This window comes from Neoarius graeffei, chromosome 15, assembly GCF_027579695.1.
Source record: "Neoarius graeffei isolate fNeoGra1 chromosome 15, fNeoGra1.pri, whole genome shotgun sequence".
Classification (NCBI taxonomy): Eukaryota; Metazoa; Chordata; class Actinopteri; order Siluriformes; family Ariidae; genus Neoarius; species Neoarius graeffei.
This window is the reverse complement of record NC_083583.1, coordinates 56166170-56190431: the sequence shown is the minus strand read 5'-3', so window position 1 is coordinate 56190431 and position 24262 is coordinate 56166170. Positions and strand designations below refer to the sequence as shown.

The following is a 24262-nucleotide window of genomic DNA, read 5'->3' as shown; positions in this document are numbered from 1 at the left end:
TCCTTCCACAGCATTTCGATTGGATTAAGGTCAGGACTTTGACTTGGCCATTCCAAAACATTAACTTTATTCTTCTTTAACCATTCTTTGGTAGAACGACTTGTGTGGTTAGGGTCGTTGTCTTGCTGCATGACCCACCTTCTCTTGAGGTTCAGTTCATGGACAGATGTCCTGACATTTTCCTTTAGAATTCGCTGGTATAATTCAGAATTCATTGTTTCATCAATGATGGCAAGCCGTCCTGGCCCAGATGCAGCAAAACAGGCCCAAACCATGATACCACCACCACCATGTTTCACAGATGGGATAAGGTTCTTATGCTGGAATGCAGTGTTTTCCTTTCTCCAAACATAACGCTTCTCATTTAAACCAAAAAAGTTCTATTTTGGTCTCATCTCTCCACAAAACATTTTTCCAATAGCCTTCTGGCTTGTCCACATGATCTTTAGCAAACTGCAGACGAGCAGCAATGTTCTTTTCAGAGAGCAGTGGCTTTCTCCTTGCAACCCTGCCATGCACACCATTGTTGTTCAGTAGTGTTCTGATGGTGGACTCATGAACATTAACATTAGCCAATGTGAGAGAGGCCTTCAGTTGCTTAGAAGTTACCCTGAGGTCCTTTGTGACCTTGCCGACTATTACACGCCTTGCTCTTGGAGTGATCTTTGTTGGTCGACCACTCCTGGGGAGGGTAACAATGGTCTTGAATTTCCTCCATTTGTACACAATCTGTCTGACTGTGGATTGGTGGAGTCCAAACTCTTTAGAGATGGTTTTGTAACCTTTTCCAGCCTGATGAGCATCAACAACACTTTTTCTGAGGTCCTCAGAAATCTCCTTTGTTTGTGCCATGATACACTTCCACAAACGTGTTGTGAAGATCAGACTTTGATAGATCCCTGTTCTTTAAATAAAACAGGGTGCCCACTCACACCTGATTGTCATCCCATTGATTGAAAACACCTGACTCTAATTTCACCTTCAAATTAACTGCTAATCCTAGAGGTTCACATCCTTTTGCCACTCACAGATATGTAATATTGGATCATTTTCCTCAATAAATAAATGACCAAGTCTAATATTTTTGTCTCATTTGTTTAACTGGGTTCTCTTTATCTACTTTTAGGACTTGTGTGAAAATCTGATGATGTTTTGGGTCATATTTATGCAGAAATATAGAAAATTCTAAAGGGTTCACAAACTTTCAAGCACCACTGTATGCTACATCACGCATATTTCCATCCAGAGTTGCGTTAGTTTTTCACCAGGATCATGTACTGACGATGGGAGAGTCGAACCACTCTGTAAATTGTTCTCCAGCATCCCAAAGACTTTCAGTGGGGTTAAGGTCAGGACTGTGGTGGCCAATTCATGTGTGAAAATGATTCTTCCTCATTTCCTCATGCTCTCTGAACAGTCTGAGCTGCAATTTTATGCCCGTGGCTTTGGGGAAGAAAACAATCCATCGATGTGATAACCTGGTCATTCAGTACACATGGATAGGTCATCAGCTGACTTCATTTTATTGCCATAACACGGCCTCCAGAGGCGTGTACAGCGGCCCATGATGCATGTTTAGTCCCAATCCTGTGAGTTCTCGTTTCCATTTAGAGTGTGGAAATAATCTTCCTCGTTATTAAACATAGCCGTGAGTTCTACTGTCGGTTTGTTTTACGGTTTTACGATTGGAAGTGTCCAGGGGTGTCCTTTGGTCTCAGGTGTCGTCGTTTTTCCGACAGGTCATAGGGTTGCCAATCCCAAAACATATCCCCTTATTTCATTTTAACGAAGACTCTTCCTTGGCTTTTAGACTATATGATAAAACGCTGACTCTCACAAGATTAAGTGCCTCGAAAAAGACTATAATAGACCCCTTCGCATGTTTGTAAACAAACCGACCGTTGCCAGGATGCGCGCGCAGCCTGGACCCAGAAACAATGGCGCTGCCCATAGACCGGCATTATGAGCTGTCAGATTATGCCAAACAATTGTCGTTAAAAGATCGAGAATGCTACGTAAATAAGTTAACTCTAACAAGTGGACATCGCCTACCGGATCCGTATTTAATTAAAGAGTGGACGGACGATGTTAGTAATTTCCCTGGTATACAATGGCCAGATATATACTCGTACCTTATTGACAAGACTTCAGTGTACACCCACGAAAAACTTCGTGCCTACAAGTCTTTAGACGCATATGATTGTTATGTGCGGGCATGTACAACTTGATTAACAATGGGACATTCTTATTCATTTTGTTTTAATCAAATTATGCCAGTGATGTGATGGCAATGTGGCTTTAGCTACAACAGCAAATGCCAACACTAAACAGCAATTTGCAGGAGGTAATGGCATGAAAGGAATGATAGTGTAAAGAGTGCAGCTAAGAGAAATCAGAGCTGCGTAAAAAGCGAGAGGCAGAGAGCAGAAATGAAACTGAACGGGGCGGGAGCTAGGTTAGAGCAGTCAACGTAAGTTGGCATTTAGAGTGAGGGCACACAATTTTACCTTTCCATCCTTGCTTTAAAATTGTGATTTTCGGCATACACAAATAATGACGGCACAAAATCTGGACTGCTTGAGTCAAGCGAGACCTCTCCTACAAACAAAATTGCATGCAAAGCTAAGTTAACATGCTAACAATATTCATTACATTGTGTAACTATGACCCAGCTAATCAGACAAACGTTACCAAAGTATTTTGCTACATCAATAAACGAAGACTAGAAAGAATAAAAAAGAAAGATTTAATAAATAGCCTGATCTTACCTGTGATGAAGTGGGCGCTGCAAACCCGCGCATTTTTGATAGTGCTTTCATCCCAGTCTACACGTTTGATGGCTTGTAGCCATAGACGTCGGCGATTTTTTTGGAATGGGTGAGATCCTGCTGGAATTCTGAACATTTTAACCCCATCACTGCTACGATTCTGACACCCGACAACACAACAACTAGGCATCGCTGAGTCTTTTTTGGGTCCAGGCTGCGCGCGCAATTTCTGCTTACGTATGAATGACGTTTACTGCGAAGGGGTCTATACTCACTTGGTTTACACAAGCTGCCCCATTGCTACAAGAATGGCTCAGCCATTACAGAAACAAAGCCAGTATACAGTGATGTTTGGCAGTATTAAGTAAAGCACATGCTTCTACAATCAGAGCTTGGGGATACACTTACCCCGAACTAATTTGACGATGTTGCCATAAAAATCTCATCTCATTATCTGTAGCCGCTTTATCCTGTCCTACAGGGTCGCAGGCAAGCTGGAGCCTATCCCAGCTGACTACGGGCGAAAGGCGGGGTACACCCTGGACAAGTCGCCAGGTCATCACAGGGCTGACACATAGACACAGACAACCATTCACACTCACATTCACACCTACGGTCAATTTAGAGTCACCAGTTAACCTAACCTGCATGTCTTTGGACTGTGGGGGAAACCGGAGCACCCGGAGGAAACCCACACGGACACGGGGAGAACATGCAAACTCCGCACAGAAAGGCCCTCGCCGGCCACGGGACTCGAACCCGGACCTTCTTGCTGTGAGGCGACAGCGCTAACCACTACACCACCGTGCCGCCCGCCATAAAAATCTTAAAATATAAACACACACACCCACACACATTATATGGACACAAGTGTTTCACTGTGAAATACACCACTCCTATTTTTCATCCGAGCTCCATCCGGGACATCGAGAACCAAAACCGTGTCACTGGTGAGGAAATCGATGAATTGTTTTGATAAATTTGGGGACTTTTTGTTTGTGAATGTGTCGATATCATAAGAAGAGAATCACATGTTGGCTTGAAGATATGAAGTTTATCTACTCGTCTTGAAAAACTCACATTTTTCATACAAAATACAGTACAGATCTGAGTGACACATTTATCGATTATTCCACGAAATCGAGTCATACATGAGCTGATCGCCAACGATGCGTGTGTTGCTGAGTTGGCTATAAGCCGTGTACGACGAGGTTGAGTGGAATAACTGTTTTATTCTATCCACATTGACTGGATTTTGAGAAACGGAGCATTTTTATTTTTATTTTTTCCATAAATAAAAACTTAATAAATAAAAACATCTGACAAAATAATTTCCGCTTAGAATGTAAACAAACCGGCGAAATGACGAGCAATTTGTGAAAAATGCGACAATAATAGTTATATTTAAAAAAAAAAAAAACGTTCTTACCATCAAATATTTTTATTCCATATTTTGGGGTTTTGTTTTTGAGTAGAATTTTTATTTCGTCCTCGGTTGGTTCAGCAACACGCTCCGCCATTTTGTTTTTCTCAATTCATGGTATATGAGCTGATATCCTAGTAGTAGAGTAGCCAATCAGAGCACACGATTGCTCATATCCAGTGAATGTGGACAGAATAATTCCCAATATTTCATGCTGATGAAGTCACTCCCAGTGTTTTCCCGCTGACTAGATGCATGTTGTCAAAATGGCGAACCGGTTCACAATTAAAACTCCTAACTTTTTTTTTTTTGGGGTGTGTGAGAGTGGGTGTGTCCATCTTGTATAATAACTGGCAAAGTTTGTTTGTTTTTCTTGAGCTAACGTCGCCATTTCTCGATGGATTTTCACCAAATATGGCAAGTAGCTCCAGGGATGACCCGGAATTTTGCAGATATAAACAAAATTCATGTACCGACCCCAAGGAGGTCCCGGGGGGGCACAACATCCACCCACCCCCTCTCTCAATGCCTTTTATGTTACGTTTATCAACACAAACTCTTGACAGATCTTCACTAAACTTGGCACGTAGGTACAGGAGATGGCCACAATTTGGCAGAACTCAGAAATTACATATTTGGGCTCCAGGGGGTCCCCGGTGGGCCCCTGGATGGTGGATGTTTGGATTTTTGTTTGTCTTGGGTTAACATCACCATATCTCGACAGATCTTCACCAAATTTGGCATGGAAGTCTGGGGGCAACCCAGAATTTTGCAAAACCCGGGCAACGCCGGGTAACCTGCTAGTATAATATAAAGAACATTACATGGTGGCTCGTTTGCTTCACTCACTTGTGAAATATACATTCACCACTCAAACTTATATATGGCTGTTTCAGATTATATATGTAAAAAGTTGACTTTTGAATTGAGATCATCATATTGAGAGGTGTCTCAAACAGGTTAATATGTGTTATGGTGAGTTGTTTGTTTAAATTAGGTAAAATACTAATAGCATAGTCTGCAAACCAACAGTATAAAAAAGCAATATATACACTTGTTAAAATAGGAGATATGAAATACACCCTGTAGAGCAGGGGTGGGCAATTATTTTTTCCATGGGGCCACATGAGAAACAGAATTTTGTGGAGGGCCGGACCAAAAGGCTGAACTAAATTCTGCATAATATTAATTGTATTTCTTTATATAAAGCAGTAAATAACATTGTTTTTACAAGCTGCTAAGACTGGTAAGAGTATGGAAAAAACGAGGTTGCCTTACAAAAAATGTCATTTATTCAATCAAATTTCCCAAAACAATGGTTAACAAAATGTCAACGTTTGTACCATTTTTTTCAGTCACATTCAAACACAATAAAGACATCACAATATTGTCTTTCTACTCCAAATATCAAGCAAGATACATCAGATTATAATAATGATGCCCACATTTGTAGTTTAATCACCTCATTTGGTGCTTTTCGCCGGAGATCGGCTCCGGCGCCTGCTGGTGACGTCACATGATGTGATTGGCTGGACCGTTTGAAGGATGACGTACAAGTTTGTGGTTGGTCTGGACAAATTACAGAAGTAGTTATCGTGGGATTAGGTTTCGTGGGATTTCATGTCATGTTCATGTCGCGCGCATTGCGTTTTTGTTGAACACAACTTCAAAATAAAAGCAATGCACATTCAGTCCATGCATGGGGTAAAATTAGAAAATACGTTTATTTTGTAATTTCTCATTAACCTTACGCGGGCCGGTCAGAATGAACCAAAGGGCCGGATGCGGGCCGTAAAATGCCCAGGTCTGCTGTAGAGGATGCCCAATAATCCAATAAATAGCCCTGTTTGCCTATAGAGAGCCATCCAGGGGAACAAATTATACCCTGTGGCTAGGAGCATGATATTTAAATGTATAAAACTAAGGCCCACTTTACACGGGGACGGTCTGAAACAAAAACGCAAAAGTCCGTTTTCGTTCTCACTTTTTTCCGCGTCTACACGACCGATTTCAAGGAGGAAATCTGCGTCTATACGGTGATGCATAAATGTGTGGAATTCAATTGGATGTGCATGCCAGGCGGCTAGGTGGTGCTGTGAAAGACCTCCGCTATGTCTGCACGCATGCGCAGTGTCTTCTGTCTTGTCTGATCTGCACATCTGCGCCGCGAAAACTTTGACTACTCTGGCTATGGTAAGTAAGAAAGTAAGTAAAAAAGTAAGAGCATACTATACCCGCCTCTGTTCATTAACGGTATATGTGCAGATTCGGTATAGATGTTCGAAGGACTCCTGGACGTTTATTAAAGCTGCCAGAGCAGCTTGACGGTCCGTTGGATTGATGTAATCAGACATGCTCTTACTTTTTTACTTACTTTCTTACTTCCCGGGCTGGCATGTACAGTATATGACATATGTATGACGTAAACGCGTACCCGACGTGAGCAGATCCGAGCAGAGTTTCGCGTATTGGGTAGTTTAGACGGATATGCAACGGGGGCTGTTTTTAACTTATCCACTCTGGAAGGCATTTTCAATTTTTTCCGTTTTTCAGCCTCGGAAACGCCGTCCCCGTGTAGACGAAAGGCACTTCCGATAAAATATTTAGTCGTTTTTACCCGACAGCGTCCTCGTGTAAACGGGCCCTAAAACAAACTCATGCTAATAATTTCATCAAACATGAAAATGTAATGACAGATCAGCATCACGGGTAATTACAAATAATTGGTATAATAGGTATCACAGATAAGCTGCGTCACAGATCAGTAACGGTAAAAATACAAAACATGCGAGTGTAAATAGTCGAATGAAACGGACTGGGGAAACCCTGAGAAAGCTGAACGACTTGAGGCGTCATTTGACGGAACAGCAAAACTCCTTTACCATTGTGTCACAGCAGCAAGAAAAAAGTTCTTCCAGAAAGTGAACATGGAGCCCACTTTTCAGACAGATCCTGCATTATGGGAAGAAAACGAACACTTCAAAGCAGCCAAAAACATCGTTGGATCTCTTCGAGTTGTGAAAGATGCAGCTGAAAGAGCTGGAGCTCTCGGCGACCTATATTCCGGGACCTGGACCACAGATGAAAATCAGTATCGGTGTATAAAGCAGGGAGTGAAACACCACAGGAAGTGATTCCCGAATGTTAAAACAACAAAAACAAATTTGTTGTAAATATTCTTAATATGGGGGCGGCACGGTGGTGTCGTGGTTAGCGCTGTCGCCTCACAGCAAGAAGGTCTGGGTTCGAGCCCCGTGGCCGGCGAGGGCCTTTCTGTGTGGAGTTTGCATGTTCTCCCCGTGTCCGCGTGGGTTTCCTCCGGGTGCTCCGGTTTCCCCCACAGTCCAAAGACATGCAGGTTAGGTTAACTGGTGACTCTAAATTGAGCGTAGGTGTGAATGTGAGTGTGAATGGTTGTCTGTGTCTATGTGTCAGCCCTGTGATGACCTGGCGACTTGTCCAGGGTGTACCCCGCCTTTCGCCCGTAGTCAGCTGGGATAGGCTCCAGCTTGCCTGCGACCCTGTAGGACAGGATAAAGCGGCTAGAGATAATGAGATGAGATGAGATATTCTTAATATGTATTTTATTTTATTTTTTAATTTTTTTTTTAATTTAGAGTAAACTGGAATACATCTGAATTCTGTTATATTTGGCAAACTTTGACCTTTTCTTTGTGTTGTATTGTAATAAAATTCTTTTTTTTTTTTGTTTTGGTGTAATATTTTGGTATGGAATAATTTAAGAGCGTGAAATATTATGTTTTTTAATTTTTTTTCTTTTTTTTTCCTTTTTTTTTTTTTTAAAGTAACACTATTTGTAAAGCAGATTAGGCAATACAACAGGCAAGGCTCTGGCGAAAGGTACATTGTTCCAGTTTTGAAAATTTGTATGGAACGTAAGTGAATCTCTCACACACAAAAATTAAGAGGCTGTCCACACAGCAACGGATTCAGGTGAATCTGATAAAATTGTTTATCGTTTCGGCCTGGCGTCCACACGGCACCGGCGTTTTGGGTGCCCCAAAACGAGAACGGGTTCCAGAGTGGAAAAATCTGGCAACGGTGCTGTTGCGAAGTCGTCTGGATGAGTAGAACGGATTTGTTTACGATGACGTCACAACCACATGACTAGAACAAGCAGCACTCTCGCTGTTTTGTATGAACCACTGCATTGCATTCACTTTTGTATACAGCTTTTCTTTTAAATAAACAAGTAACTGAACCATTTCTTGAATTTCTTTTTTTTATTGGATAAGACTGCTTTTCAAAATGTTCACACACAATATAAAAAGTTATATAAATTATATAAAAACGCTTTTCAAAATGTTCACACACAATAAGAAAATTAAGTTATATAAAACTATGCACACTAATAAAACTAATTTGTACACACAGAAGGCACGATTTCCTCGCGTAGTCGCAGCCATCTTCTTGTTGTTGTGTGCTTGTTCCTGTGAGTGCTTCACGCCGGGTAGAAGAAGGGGTTTATGCGCAGGCGTCCTACTTCTTCTATTGTTCTGGTGTCTCCGATGGGACCGTCTTACAGCGCACGTAGAGGTGTGGCATGTGTATTGCATCGTTTTCAGCAAGCGTTGCGTTGCCATATGTACCTGGTATTTTACTGATCCGTTGCCCATGTGGACGCGATATTTTTTTTAATAAAATCTCGTTGCCGTTGTCGTGTGGATGTAGCCTAAGTTGTTGTAAAAGGTTTTTTTCCCCCGCTTGCTGAAAGGCCCGAAGGGGGATTATATCATGGCGATGTCCGTCCATCCCTCCGTCCCTCCATCCTGGGAAGTGTACTCACCTTCTGAACTCAACTCCTCTCACAATTTTTGGAGGAATTTCAGAAAATTTGCTAAAAGGCTTTGTTATATTTCGGTAGTACGCATATTGTTTTGTTCAATTCGGTTGCGTTTTACCAGAGTTGTGGCCGTTGATTAACAACCTTGTACTTTCACAATTTCATGAAGGTGTGCTCGCTTTCTGACATCAACTCCTTTCACAATTTTTGGACGAATTTCTCAAACCTTGGCAAAAGACCTTGTTATATGACGGTAATACACATATTCTAATTTAATTTCATTTGTGAAAATTTGACCAGAGTTTTGACCCTTGATTAAATAACTTGGACTTTGACAATTTCATGAGGGTGGACGTTCTTCTGAAGTCAACTCCTCTCACAATTTGTGGAGGAATTTCACCAAACTTGGCAGAAGGCTTTGTTATATGACAGTTATACACAGATTGAAATTTTGTTTAATTTGGGCAAATTTTCCCAGAGTTATGCCCTTGATTATTAACAAACTTGTACTTTGGCAATTTCATCAAGGTGTGTTTGCTTTCTGAAATCAGCTTCCCTTGCAATTTTTATCCCCCGCTGGCCGAAAGGCCCAAAAGTGGATTATGTTGTGGTGCTGTCCGTCCGTCCCGAGAAAGGTACTCACCTTCTGAAATCAACTCCTGTCACAATTTTTGGAGGAATTTCATGAAACTTGGCAGGATTCTTTGTTATATATCAATAATACGCATATTGCAATTTAATTCAATTCATTCTCATTTTACCAGAGTTACGGCAGAGTCGCCAGCGGGGGAGATTGTGCTCTCAGAGCGCTCTTGTTAAATTGTCAGTTTCAAGTGCATATTGCTGCGAATTGCTGAGAGACGGTTAGTAGTTTCTGACTGAAGAACTTGTTGAAGATGTGGTGGATCTTTGGCTTCTTGTGGTTGTTCAGATGTTCAGATTTCTCTTTGAAATAAGAAAGAAAGAAAGCAAGCACAACTTTATTCATCACACACTTGTGAAATTTCCTCTCTGCATTTAACCCATCTGAAGCAGTGAACACACACATGCGCACACACACACACATACCCAGAGCAGTGGGCAGCCATGCTGACAGCGCCCGGGAGCAGTTGGGAGTTCGGTGCCTCACTCAAGGGCACCTCAGCCCAAGGCTGTCCCATATTAACCTAACCTGCATGTCTTTGGACTGGGGGGGAAACCGGCGCACCCGGAGGAAACCCACGCAGACAACATGCAAACTCCGCACAGAAAGGCCCTCGCCGGCCGCTTGGTTCAAACCCAGAACCTTCTCTCTGTGAGGCGACCGTGCTAACCACTACACCACCGTGCCGCCTAATGATGACTAATCCCCAGGATCCTTTAGAGAAACTGTTCCAGAATCTCCGAATGATACACCTTAATCTCCACTGAACTCCGCCCACGTGACGCTGAGATAACAGCGTACAATGTGCGGTCTGTTTTATGGACCTTTTTCTCAGAGGCAGTAACAGAGAAAGAGCCTTTATTTAGTTGGACAGATGGGCAGTTTAGATGATGTGGGACTTGTGTGTCTGACTGGAAGTAATGGGCAAATAAAAAAAGAAGAGGTTCAGTACTTGAAAAGCACTTGATCATGTGTTTCAGTCATAAAATTTGAAGGGCATCACTTTGAGTTAATGCGGTTTTGTGATTTATCTTCCGGAAAGTTGCGTGTAAGGATTCACACCTGAACAACTCATCTAATTTTCTGGAATTTTCTCCAAGTCTATTTTTTTTTCTTCTTTTGTTCTCTGCAGTCCTTCATTGTCGTTTAAATGTCACTCACTGACAGGGTTTAGATCAAATCACAAAGAAGGAAACCTATTTCTTTGTCTCAGTTTTTTGGATTTTTATGCCTGTGCTTTTGATTCGTTTTAAGCCAAGCAATCCATGTTTTTGTGATTTAAACTGGAAAAGTACAGCTTAGTCCAAACAGCATCCCTTGTAAAGCTAGTGCCCTTAACGTATCCATTATCCTGGGCCAATTTGTCAAAGAGGAACACCATGAAATATGAATTTACGGGATGGCACTTACATTTATTTGAGGCCCTGCAGGAATCTAACATCGAGATGCATCATGTTTTTTCGCCAACAGGTCAGGTGACCAACGCTGCTATTATTCCAGCCCCCGGTAACATGTTCCTGCCTGACAGTCGGCCTGGCATCCCATTACCTCGCTTCAGCCGCCATCTGAACAATTCTGAGCAAGCTGAGGGAGCTGGAACTGGAGGGACGTGTCTCAGGCTGGGCGCCAACTGCCAGGTATTGTGTATTGTTAGAAAAACGTTAGTCGTTTGGATGTGATTCATCTGAGAAATCCAAAGAACAAATGTGTTTTATAAGCTGATTTACAGTAATTACTGGGGGTATGTGGAAGCTCCATCACAATTGCCAAACTGGTGGTCTACGTCAAACCAAAAAGCTGTTTCAGTGCAAACAAAGAAAAACGGGTATGGCAGTTTCAGTTTATATACAGATGTGTGCAGAAGTTTCTAAACACAACTAACCATAGCGTATTTTGTTCTGAGACGTCCCCGTCTGCGTTTCCAAATTCTACCGAACAGAGTGTCGACTTCATTTCCAGGTCTGTTTTTTTTCTCTCTCTCTCTGTACATTTGCTTGTAAATCCCACACTTGAACATGCAGCAATGTTCTGAGAGCTATAGAGGATGTTACACAGTTGCGCAAAGATATGAAGTTTATCTTTGAGTGGTGAACATATTTTCAACACGAGAAGATAAACTTCATATCTTCGCATCACCGTGTGATGTTCTTTATATTACATGGACACATCCACACAAAAAAGCAAGTTAATCAAAAGAATTTTAATTCTGAACCGGTTCGTCATTTTGACACTGCGTGTCTAGTCAGCGGGAAAACACTGAGAATGACATCATCGGAGTGAAATATCAGGAATTATTATACATACAGGCCACTTTTTCCATGCAATAAAAACATTTATTTTTTCGTGGTCCAAATCCTGCGCTCTGATTGGCTGGTGAGCGGGTCCGTATCCTACGGTACGGACCCCGGTTACGGACCTCTGGCAACTTGCTCGTTCACAACAACAACAAACATAGCAGCATTTTTTGTCAACATTTATCTTTTTTTTAATAAGCTTTATTTATAAGATTATCAAAAATCGTATAAATTTTTGCCAGCATTTCTCAGGAGAATAGCATTAATTTTACAGCATGGATAGCGATAACGACAGTGTTCACAGCGAAAGCGAGTTTTACTACCCTGAGGAAGAAGAAATAAAAAAAACATTTCAGGAGAAAGCTAAAAACTTCTAACTCGCTAACGCCGAGCAAAACATGGCTGAATCCTGAATGACTCCTATTTGTATAAATAGGGGACGACATAGGCGGCAAAATGTAGTTTTTTTCCTGCCATGGAAGTGCACTTGTATACCAAGGAGGAAGCAATTTGCATTACAGCCGTGAATGAGGATTCAAAATGGCGGCTCGGCTCGGTTTTCCCTTTCGGGCGCTCTCGTTTTCTGTTAGAATTTGGTAAAGAAAAAAATAAATATATTAGTTACCAGCTTAAGTTCGGTCCGTATGGTGAAATACCGTGACCTAGGCCTTGAATACTGACCTCGGCTCAGAGGGCCTCGCTCAGTACTTTCAAGACCTCGGTCACGGTATTTCACCATACGGACCTCCCAGCTGGTAAATAACATGTATGTATTCTGTTCCCTTCTAGTGGGTTTATTGATGGCATGCAATACAGTTATCATATTGCTTATCCTCCATATATTACACCACTCTCCCCAATGGAGAATGAGCGTGCAATATTGTTATAATATTGCACGTTGTCAAGACAACACATCACACTTAGGAGTTGATGCGAAGATCTAATGACAAAACTTTTCTGTTGCGCATGCACACAATCCTTTCTTTGTCGGCTAGGAGAGAGAGAAGACGGAGTTAATTTAGTGCTCGGTTTAAGCACGAAATAAATAAACTGAAACTAAAGACGCGCTGAACACCCGAAAGGTTGTTCTTATATATTCTTCACACATATTTACAAGAGAAAAACATACCAACGAATATCGAAAAACTGGAAAAGAGACACATCAGAGATGTAAAACTTCCACGCTAGTGAGTGACTGACAGTTTGTATGCGAACATGGCCGTGAGGTTTGCTTCATTAAAAGCAGAAGATTTAGAGAGAATTTTGAAAGAGACAGACGCGCTGAACACCCGAAAGGCTACCAAAACTTCACTGGATATTCTTCATGCACATTTACAAGAGAAAAACATCCCAGCAGACATCGAAAAACTGGAAAAGAGAGCAGTAGTGGAAATATTGTCACTTGGAGGTGAGGAAAAGTGACGGAGACTTTTACAAGAGGACGTCACTCGTGGATGTCACTCATCAAAGCCCTTTTGTTTTAAACAACTGCAATGGAACAATTACAGTGGGGCAAAAAAGTATTTAGTCAGTCACCAATTGTGCAAGTTCTCCCACTTAAAAAGATGAGAGAGGCCTGTAGTTTTCATCATAGGTACACTTCAACTATGAGAGACAAAATGAGAAAAAAAATCCAGAAAATCACATTGTCTGATTTTTAAAGAATTTATTTGCAAATTATGGTGGAAAATAAGTATTTGGTCAATAACAAAAGTTCATCTCAATACTTTGTTATATACCCTTTGTTGGCAATGACAGAAGTCAAACGTTTTCTGTAAGTCTTCACAAGGTTTCCACACACTGTTGCTGGTATTTTGGCCCATTCCTCCATGCAGATCTCCTCTAGAGCAGTGATGTTTTGGGGCTGTCGCTGGGCAACACGGACTTTCAACTCCCTCCAAAGATTTTCTATGGGGTTGAGATCTGGAGACTGGCTAGGCCACTCCAGGACCTTGAAATGCTTCTTACGAAGCCACTCCTTCGTTGCCCGGGCGGTGTGTTTGGGATCATTGTTATGCTGAAAGACCCAGCCACGTTTCATCTTCAATGCCCTTGCTGATGGAAGGAGGTTTTCACTCAAAATCTTACGATACATGGCCCCATTCATTCTTTCCTTTACACGGATCAGTCGTCCTGGTCCCTTTGCAGAAAAACAGCCCCAAAGCATGATGTTTCCACCCCCATGCTTCACAGTAGGTATGGTGTTCTTTGGATGCAACTCAGTATTCTTTCTCCTCCAAACACGACAAGTTGAGTTTTTACCAAAAAGTTCTATTTTGGTTTCATCTGACCATATGACATTCTCCCAATCCTCTTCTGGATCATCCAAATGCTCTCTAGCAAACTTCAGACAGGCCTGGACATGTACTGGCTTAAGCAGGGGGACACGTCTGGCACTGCAGGATTTGAGTCCCTGGCGGCGTAGTGTGTTACTGATGGTAGCCTTTGTTACTTTGGTCCCAGCTCTTTGCAGGTCATTCACTAGGTCCCCCCGTGTGGTTCTGGGATTTTTGCTCACCGTTCTTGTGATCATTTTGACCCCACGGGGTGAGATCTTGCGTGGAGCCCCAGATCGAGGGAGATCATCAGTGGTCTTGTATGTCTTCCATTTTCTAATAATTGCTCCCACAGTTGATTTCTTCACACCAAGCTGCTTACCTATTGCAGATTCAGTCTTCCCAGCCTGGTGCAGGTCTACAATTTTGTTTCTGGTGTCCTTTGACAGCTCTTTGGTCTTGGCCATAGTGGAGTTTGGAGTGTGACTGTTTGAGGTTGTGGACAGGTGTCTTTTATACTGATAACGAGTTCAAACAGGTGCCATTAATACAGGTAACGAGTGGAGGACAGAGGAGCCTCTTAAAGAAGTTGTTACAGGTCTGTGAGAGCCAGAAATCTTGCTTGTTTGTAGGTGACCAAATACTTATTTTACCGAGGAATTTACCAATTAATTCATTAAAAATCCTACAATGTGATTTCCTGGATTCTTTCCCCCCATTCTGTCTCTCATAGTTGAAGTGTACCTATGATGAAAATTACAGGCCTCTCTCATCTTTTTAAGTGGGAGAACTTGCACAATTGGTGGCTGACTAAATACTTTTTTGCCCCACTGTAACTACGAGCAAAAGTAACTGTGAACTTGAACTGTCGATCTGTATATAGCTTGTACCCAAGTTGGTTGTTGTTCAGGCTTTTTGGACTTGTACCATTTTTATTGTTAGAACTTTGACTTTGTACAGAACATTGGATTACATTTGATCAGAATCAGCATTCAGTATTGGTAAGTTACCGCCCTGTTCTTAACTTTTTGTAAAATCTATAATTGTTCCATCGCATGTGTATGTACGATAATAATAATTTTGGCTGGCTTTTTCGTGGTCTATCAGATATATTCCATTCAGCTGCTCATCTTCGACTCGTTCAGTATCATGCTAGCTGAATGGAATATATCTGATAGACCACGAAAAAGCCAGCCAATATTATTTAATTATTATACATACAGGACACTTTTTTGATGGAATACAAACGTGTTCTATTCCCTTCCAGCGGGTTTTGTTCATTTGGTTTGATAGCATGCAATATTGTTAGCATATCGCGTATCCTACGTGTATTACATCGCTTCACCCAATGGAGAATGAGCATTGAATACGGTTTGCGATATTGCATAGTTGTCAAGACAACATGGCGTCACACGTCGGAGATGTAAAACTTCCGCGCTAGTGAGCGACTGTGGCAGTTTGTAAGCAAACATGGCCTCCAGGTTTGCTTCATGAAATAGGGAAGATTTTGCAAGAATTTTGAAAGAGAAAGATGCGTCGAACAGCCCAACGGAATGTGTATGAATAATAATAATAATAATATTGGCTGGCTTTTTTCGTGGTCTATCAGATGTATTACATTCAGCTACTCCTCTTCGATTCGTCCAGTATCATGCTCGCTGAATGGAATATATCTGATAGACCACTCAACACCAGCCAATATTATTTAAATATGTCATGGTTTTGGATCTCCATGTCCCAGATGGAGTTCGTATGAAAAATATGAGTGGCGTATTTCCCAATAAAATACATATATCATCTCATCTCATTATCTCTAGCCGCTTTATCCTGTTCTACAGGGTCGCAGGCAAGCTGGAGCCTATCCCAGCTGACTACGGGCGAAAGGCGGGGTACACCCTGGACAAGTCGCCAGGTCATCACAGGGCTGACACATAGACACAGACAACCATTCACACTCACATTCACACCTACGCTCAATTTAGAGTCACCAGTTAACCTAACCTGCATGTCTTTGGACTGTGGGGGAAACCGGAGCACCCGGAGGAAACCCGGACCTTCTTGCTGTGAGGCGACAGCGCTAACCACTACACCACCGTGCCGCCTATTCAGGAGGATATTATTTAAAACTAGCATATTTGCCATTTGTACAGTAATTATTGAAAGCATCCTGTGTTTGGTGGATATTTAAAAATTAGCTATAGTTGTTACGGTTGCACAGACAGGCATTTTCACTTCTACACTAGAGTATGATAAATGCTATAGTATTGTTAAAAAAAAAAAAAAAAAACGGTTGTTTATGGCCCATGGGTAATCCATTCGATGTCAAAATCAATTATAGGCTCATGAATAATGTGGTTTTTCCAAGTGTTCAAATTACCTGCCACCTGCTGTGTGTTTACACCCTTCTATTTACTGTTTCCCACTTCCAGCCATTTCATTTTCGCTGTTTACACTGCCTCCTATCCTCCGTGTATTCTCTCGTGCGCCGTGTACACACCGTCCTCCAGCTCTGCAGTTTGCTCTCTTTGTTTACTTTAAGGCTTATCCCTGTAGCCTGTGGGGAATATTGTCATTTTTCCAAAACGAGCCTTTTTAATAAAGGTTTTCAAATAAATCTGTTTGGTGTCAGAGAGCCTCAAACAATCGACTGGGTAAGTGAATTTATTATATAAAAACCCACATCCTGTTCCTACTACAAACACTCTCACTCTCACTGAGGTGCCACGCTGCATGTTTCTAGGTTTGTATTATTGTGTTATTTGAAGGAAGAATGTTTAGGATAAGGGACCAGTCAAAGGTTTGGACACCTTCTAATTCACTGTTTATTTTTATTAATTAAAAGACACTTCTTCATGTCTTAACAGTCAGAAGTGGACAAAGTACCCAACTTCATTATTTAAGTCAAATACAGATCCCGCTGGTCAAATGTTACTCCGATACAAGTGAATTTTATTTATTTATTTAACCTTTATTTAACCAGGAAGTCCCATTGAGATTAAAAATCTCTTTTTCAAGGGAGACCTGGCCAAGATAGGCAACATTGAAAACTGTTACAGACGTCCAATATAAAAGAACATCAATAAATACATAGAGACAATATTACAACATTAAAATCGAAATTATACATTAAAAACACCGACATCTTAAAGAAGTCATCTCTAGATCCTTCAGTTTAGCTTTAAATTCGTTTAAAGTAACTAGACAATCTAATTTAAACACATTTTGCAGGTTGTTCCATGCCATAGGAGCTGAATAAGCAAAGGCCTTTTTCCCAAACTCAGTACGGACATTTGGGACTAAAAGCAGATAATGATCAAGGGAACGCAAGGAATATTGTCCCATAATCTTTGGCACCATGAAAACACACAAATAAGGTGGAAGCAAACCCAAAATGGCCTTGTATATAAAGGCGTACCAATGATGGAGCCTGCGAGTGGCCAAAGAAGGCCATCCCACCCGAGAGTAGAGGTCACAATGATGAGTCAAGCCTTTTGCATTCGTTATAAATCTCAAAGCAGCATGATACACTGAATCAATCTTATGGAGGTACTGAGCAGATGTATTTCTGTACAACAGATCTCCATAATCTAAAACAGATAAAAAAGTAGCAGCAACAAGTCTCTTCTTAACCTCAAAAGAAAAACATAACTTATTGCGAAAATAAAAACCCAGTTTAAGTTTCAGCTTTTTCACTAGCTGGAGCACATGTGCCTTAAAAGTGAAAGACTCATCAATGAAAACCCCCAAATATTTATAAGAGCTGACCATTTCTATGCATCTTCCGTCCAGAGTAACCACAGCAGAGGTTTGTGGTCTGGTCTTTGAATTGCTGAAGATCATACATTTTGTCTTTTCAGCATTAAGAACAAGCTTCAACTGGATTAAAGTATTCTGAAAAGCATTAAATGCATTTTGCAGGTGTTCAATGGCCAAAATAACAGTAGAGGCACAAGAATAAATTACCGTGTCGTCAGCATAAAAATGAAAATTTGCATTTGGCACATTTTGTCCTAGGTCATTTATATATAAAGTAAATAAAAGCGGACCTAAGACAGAACCCTGTGGAACACCTTTATAAATAGATACAAATTTTGAACAAAGATCATCATATTTAATACATTGAGATCTATCATTTAGGTAATCTGAGAACCATGCTACTGCTTGCTCTGAAAGTCCTAAATTAAGAAGTCTAATCTTTAAGTCACTGTGGTCAACGGTGTCGAAAGCTTTTAGATAAATCAACAAAAAGTGACGCACAGTGCTGTTTCCTATCAAGTGCAATCAAGATGTCATTTACTACCTTCAAGCCAGCAGTGATGGTGCTATGCTTCTTCCTAAAACCTGACTGATAAGTAGAAAGAACATCATTGTTGAAAAGAAACTCCTTTAGCTGATTACTAACCAGAGTTTCAAGTATCTTGGCCAAAACTGAAAGATTTGATATTGGCCTATAATTATTCAAACAGGCTGGATCACCTCCCTTCCATAAAGGCAGGACAAAAGCAGACTTCCACAATTTAGGAACAACCTAAAGTGAAAGTTGTCCAGTCAAATTTTTACTTCAGTTAAAGTACTGAAGTACTTGCTTTTCAAAATACTTAAAGGGATAGTTCGGGATTTTTGACATGAATCTGTATGGCATCCCCATCAATAGTGTCGTGCAAACACACTGACTTACCCCTGACAGCATCCTGTGAGTCCAGTTCTTGTCCAGTTTTGGTCCAGACGAAAGTAGTCCGGCAAGTTTGTTGGGGTCACGAAAGTAAAACGTTTTTCGTCTCAAAACAGTGTGTGTTCAAAAGAGTGATATATTTGCATCACAAAACCGTTGTCAAATAAAAAGTCAGACCTCGAAATCGCTTGGCACTATTTTCTCTCCCTTCTTATCACTGCGCGCTGCCGCCAGGTGACAGCCACGGCTGTTTCATTCATTGTTTACTGCTAGCAAAGTTAGCGACAACATGTCTGACTACGACAGCGACGTTGAAAACATTGACTTCATCTCACAGCCAAAGGGATATCTTTATGAACCCGAATATACAGATGAAGAAATTCGCCAGATGGAGTTAGAACGGGCAGAGAGAGAAAGGGTGGACAGAGAAGTGGAAGAAGGTGAAGCTGGAGCCACAGCTTGTTAGCGCCGCTGATCTGAACTCCTAATCACTGCCAAACAATGGGAAAGGTGTTGATTCCTGCGCAGATGTCAACATGACAGCGCGCAGTGATACCGAGGGAGACAAAATATAGCGCCAAATAATTGCGAGGTCTGACTTTTTATTTGGCAACGGTTTTGTGATGCAAATATATCACTCTTTTGAACACATACTGTTTTGAGAAGAAAAACGTTTTACTTTCGTGACCCCAACAAACTTGCCAGACTACTTTCGTCTGGACCAAAACTGGACAAGAACTGGACTCCCAGGATGCTGTCAGGGGTAAGTCAGTCTATTTGCACGACACTGTTGATGGGGATGCCATACAGATTCATGTCAAAAATCCCGAACTATTGCTTTAAGGATTAAAAGTACATTTTCTGTCAACGCGTCGTTGTATTATTGCCACAACGCTTACAAAACCTAACGCCGTTACCAAAGACAGAAATGTGAATTCAGAAAATGAACGCATGCTGTGCCATCATGGTGGTTTAACGTTAAGCTAGCTAGTCAGTGAAAATCCACCTGACATGCTAGCAAACTCTTTTCAAACTCCAAATCATATTGGGTAGCTAACGCTACTAGAAAAGAAGCATTTCTACATTCTATTTATTTGGCAAGATGATGCTAAAACATATTTCTGAAAGGACTTCATGTTAGCGTAACTCCGTTTTTACATACATGCTAACTAATAGTGTCCAAGTTAACTAGCTATGTGTTAAAGTTAGTCATGGACAAGGCAATGGCAACTTGGCGGGAAAATCCATAGAACCTTATTTGACGAACCAGACTGCATAGCTACAACCCCGATTCCAAAAAAGTTGGGACAAAGTACAAATTGTAAATAAAAACGGAATGCAATGATGTGGAAGTTTCAAAATTCCATATTTTATTCAGAATAGAACATAGATGACAAATCAAATGTTTAAACTGAGAAAATGTATCATTTAAAGAGAAAAATTAGGTGATTTTAAATTTCATGACAACACATCTCAAAAAAGTTGGGACAAGGCCATGTTTCCCACTGTGAGACATCCCCTTTTCTCTTTACAACAGTCTGTAAACGTCTGGGGACTGAGGAGACAAGTTGCTCAAGTTTAGGGATAGGAATGTTAACCCATTCTTGTCTAATGTAGGATTCTAGTTGCTCAACTGTCTTAGGTCTTTTTTTTGTCGTATCTTCTGTTTTATGATGCGCCAAATGTTTTCTATGGGTGAAAGATCTGGACTGCAGGCTGGCCAGTTCAGTACCCGGACCCTTCTTCTACGCAGCCATGATGCTGTAATTGATGCAGTATGTGGTTTGGCATTGTCATGTTGGAAAATGCAAGGTCTTCCCTGAAAGAGACGTCGTCTGGATGGGAGCATATGTTGCTCTAGAACCTGGATATACCTTTCAGCACTGATGGTGTCTTTCCAGATGTGTAAGCTGCCCATGCCACACGCACTAATGCAACCCCATACCATCAGAGATGCAGGCTTCTGACCTGAGCGCTGATAACAACTTGGGTCGTCCTTCTCCTCTTTAGTCCGAATGACACGGCGTCCCTGATTTCCATAAAGAACTTCAAATTTTGATTCATCTGACCACAGAACAGTTTTCCACTTTGCCACAGTCCATTTTAAATGAGCCTTGGCCCAGAGAAGACGTCTGCGCTTCTGGATCATGTTTAGATACGGCTTCTTCTTTGAACTATAGAGTTTTAGCTGGCAACGGCGGATGGCACGGTGAATTGTGTTCACAGATAATGTTCTCTGGAAATATTCCTGAGCCCATTTTGTGATTTCCAATACAGAAGCATGCCTGTATGTGATGCAGTGCCGTCTAAGGGCCCGAAGATCACGGGCACCCAGTATGGTTTTCCGGCCTTGACCCTTACGCACAGAGATTCTTCCAGATTCTCTGAATCTTTTGATGATATTATGCACTGTAGATGATGATATGTTCAAACTCTTTGCAATTTTACACTGTCGAACTCCTTTCTGATATTGCTCCACTATTTGTCGGTGCAGAATTAGGGGGATTGGTGATCCTCTTCCCATCTTTACTTCTGAGAGCCGCTGCCACTCCAAGATGCTCTTTTTATACCCAGTTATGTTAATGACCTATTGCCAATTGACCTAATGAGTTGCAATTTGGTCCTCCAGCTGTTCCTTTTTTGGACCTTTAACTTTTCCAGCCTCTTATTGTCCCTGTCCCAACTTTTTTGAGATGTGTTGCTGTCATGAAATTTCAAATGAGCCAATATTTGGCATGAAATTTCAAAATGTCTCACTTTCGACATTTGATATGTTGTCTATGTTCTATTGTGAATACAATATCAGCTTTTGAGATTTGTAAATTATTGCCTTCCGTTTTTATTTACAATTTGTACTTTGTCCCAACTTTTTTGGAATCGGGGTTGTACGTTTGCAACGTTATCGCTAGCTCTAAAAGCACAGACAACTTCATTGCAAGCTTTCTCTTGGAATAAAACGTTTATATCCCTCAATACGCTTCCGCAGTTTGGACGGCGAGTTTTTGTAGGCTGTGGTGTGGTTCATTTTCAGCAAACAAAGCAAACATTTAAAGCTAAGATAAATCTTTAATCCTTTCAGAAAACTGAAACATGGGTTCTAGGTATAGCCATGGGTGCGTGCATGCTCCAGAAGAACCGCCTCCTTCCATTCTGCCATCAACTGATTGTGTTTAATTAATGCTGCTGAGAAATCACTGATTGTATACAGTCTATGGACGCAGTGGTTGCGTTAGACTTTTTCATTGTCCGTCATTTTGACGGACAGGGTCGTAAAAATTCCATCATTGTCCATTATTATCTGTCATTTTATTTTAACTTTTAAATGACAATGTACACTCACCGGCCACTTTATTAGGTACACCTGTCCAACTGCTCGTTAACACTTAATTTCTAATCAGCCAATCACATGGCGGCAACTCAGTGCATTTAGGCATGTAGACATGGTCAAGACAATCTCCTGCAGTTCAAACCGAGCATCAGTATGGGGAAGAAAGGTGATTTGAGTGACTTTGAACGTGGCATGGTTGTTGGTGCCAGAAGGGCTGGTCTGAGTATTTCAGAAACTGCTGATCTACTGGGATTTTCACGCACAACCATCTCTAGGGTTTACAGAGAATGGTCCGAAAAAGAAAAAATATCCAGTGAGCGGCAGTTCTGTGGGCGGAAATGCCTTGTTGATGCCAGAGGAGAATGGCCAGACTGGTTCGAGCTGATAGAAAGGCAACAGTGACTCAAATAACCACCCGTTACAACCAAGGTAGGCAGAAGAGCATCTCTGAACGCACAGTACGTCGAACTTTGAGGCAGATGGGCTACAGCAGCAGAAGACCACGCCGGGTGCCACTCCTTTCAGCTAAGAACAGGAAACTGAGGCTACAATTTGCACAAGCTCATCAAAATTGGACAATAGAAGATTGGAAAAACGTTGCCTGGTCTGATGAGTCTCGATTTTTGCTGCGACATTCGAATGGTAGGGTCAGAATTTGGCGTCAACAACATGAAAGCATGGATCCATCCTGCCTTGTATCAACAGTTCAGGCTGGTGGTGGTGGTGTAATGGTGTGGGGAATATTTTCTTGGCACTCTTTGGGCCCCTTGGTACCAATTGAGCATCGTTGCAACGCCACAGCCTACCTGAGTATTGTTGCTGACCATGTCCATCCCTTTATGACCACAATGTACCCAACTTCTGATGGCTACTTTCAGCAGGATAATGCGCCATGTCATAAAGCTGGAATCATCTCAGACTGGTTTCTTGAACATGACAATGAGTTCACTGTACTCAAATGGCCTCCACAGTCACCAGATCTCAATCCAATAGAGCATCTTTGGGATGTGGTGGAACGGGAGATTCGCATCATGGATGTGCAGCCGACAAATCTGCGCCAACTGTGTGATGCCATCATGTCAATATGGACCAAACTCTCTGAGGAATGCTTCCAGCACCTTGTTGAATCTATGCCACGAAGAATTGAGGCAGTTCTGAAGGCAAAAGGGGGTCCAACCCATTACTAGCATGGTGTACCTAATAAAGTGGCCGGTGAGTGTATATAGGCTATAAATGCTATATATTTAATAACTTGTGTTTTCATGGACTCATTTTCATTTAAAAATTAATTCACAGAACAAGCTTGTATTATTTAATCATTTATTTATGTATTTATGATGCAAAAAGATGAACAGAGATTCTGACGTTCGGTCACTTGTGAACCCATTTTCCCTCCGCTAAAAACATTGCGGCTGTTGTGCCTTAACGGGCATATGAACAATGTTATTTTACAACGTAGCAAGACAATTGCAGTTAAAATATGAACAGTCCACTACAACGATTTAAGTGACAATCTAATTTGACCTGTTTGCGTGAGCTCAAACCTTCCTTCTGGCCCGCATGGATTTAAATTGGGAGCTCGCTTGTGCATAATCAAAGTCGTCAACGGAGACCGCTGCCGAGGCAATTGTCATTAAATTTTGCGTCTTTGCCTCGGACAGACGACTTCTCATTGACGTTTTAATTTTATTTTGAAGGCTGAACCCGCGCTCTGCTGCGACACTGGAGACTGGAATAACCAGCACCACTTCAGCCAAAGTTCTGAAGTCGGGAAACATTTCTCCCAGGGAAGTGATCAGAAGCCGGCAAGAGCCTCTGAAAGTTGGATTTCCCGACCCTGCTAGTACTTTCTTCATAGGGAGGAGATCCTGCAGCATGCGGTCTTTCTGCACCAGTGGTGCCGCTGCACCCCGCGGTGACCCGTAGTGGGCTGACACGGAAGGTCTTAAATAAAACGAAGTTATGTTTAAATGTTAGTTTGTCTACCCGTGCTCTCATTAAAATGATAGTTTAGCAGATATTCGAGCAGTGATGTTCCTAAGCTTCCTAAGCTT

The 24262-nt window shown here is 41.6% G+C and overlaps 1 protein-coding gene across 1 annotated transcript in view; it reads left to right on the top strand.

Annotated features, from left to right (window-relative positions):
• The window catches only part of wdr18 (WD repeat domain 18), a 331262-nt gene that overhangs the window by 282246 nt on the left and 24754 nt on the right, over window positions 1–24262 (top strand). The window contains exon 8 of the mRNA XM_060941676.1: window positions 11109–11275. Coding sequence (XP_060797659.1) covers window positions 11109–11275 — 167 coding nt within the window. The remainder of the gene's footprint in view (window positions 1–11108; window positions 11276–24262) is intronic.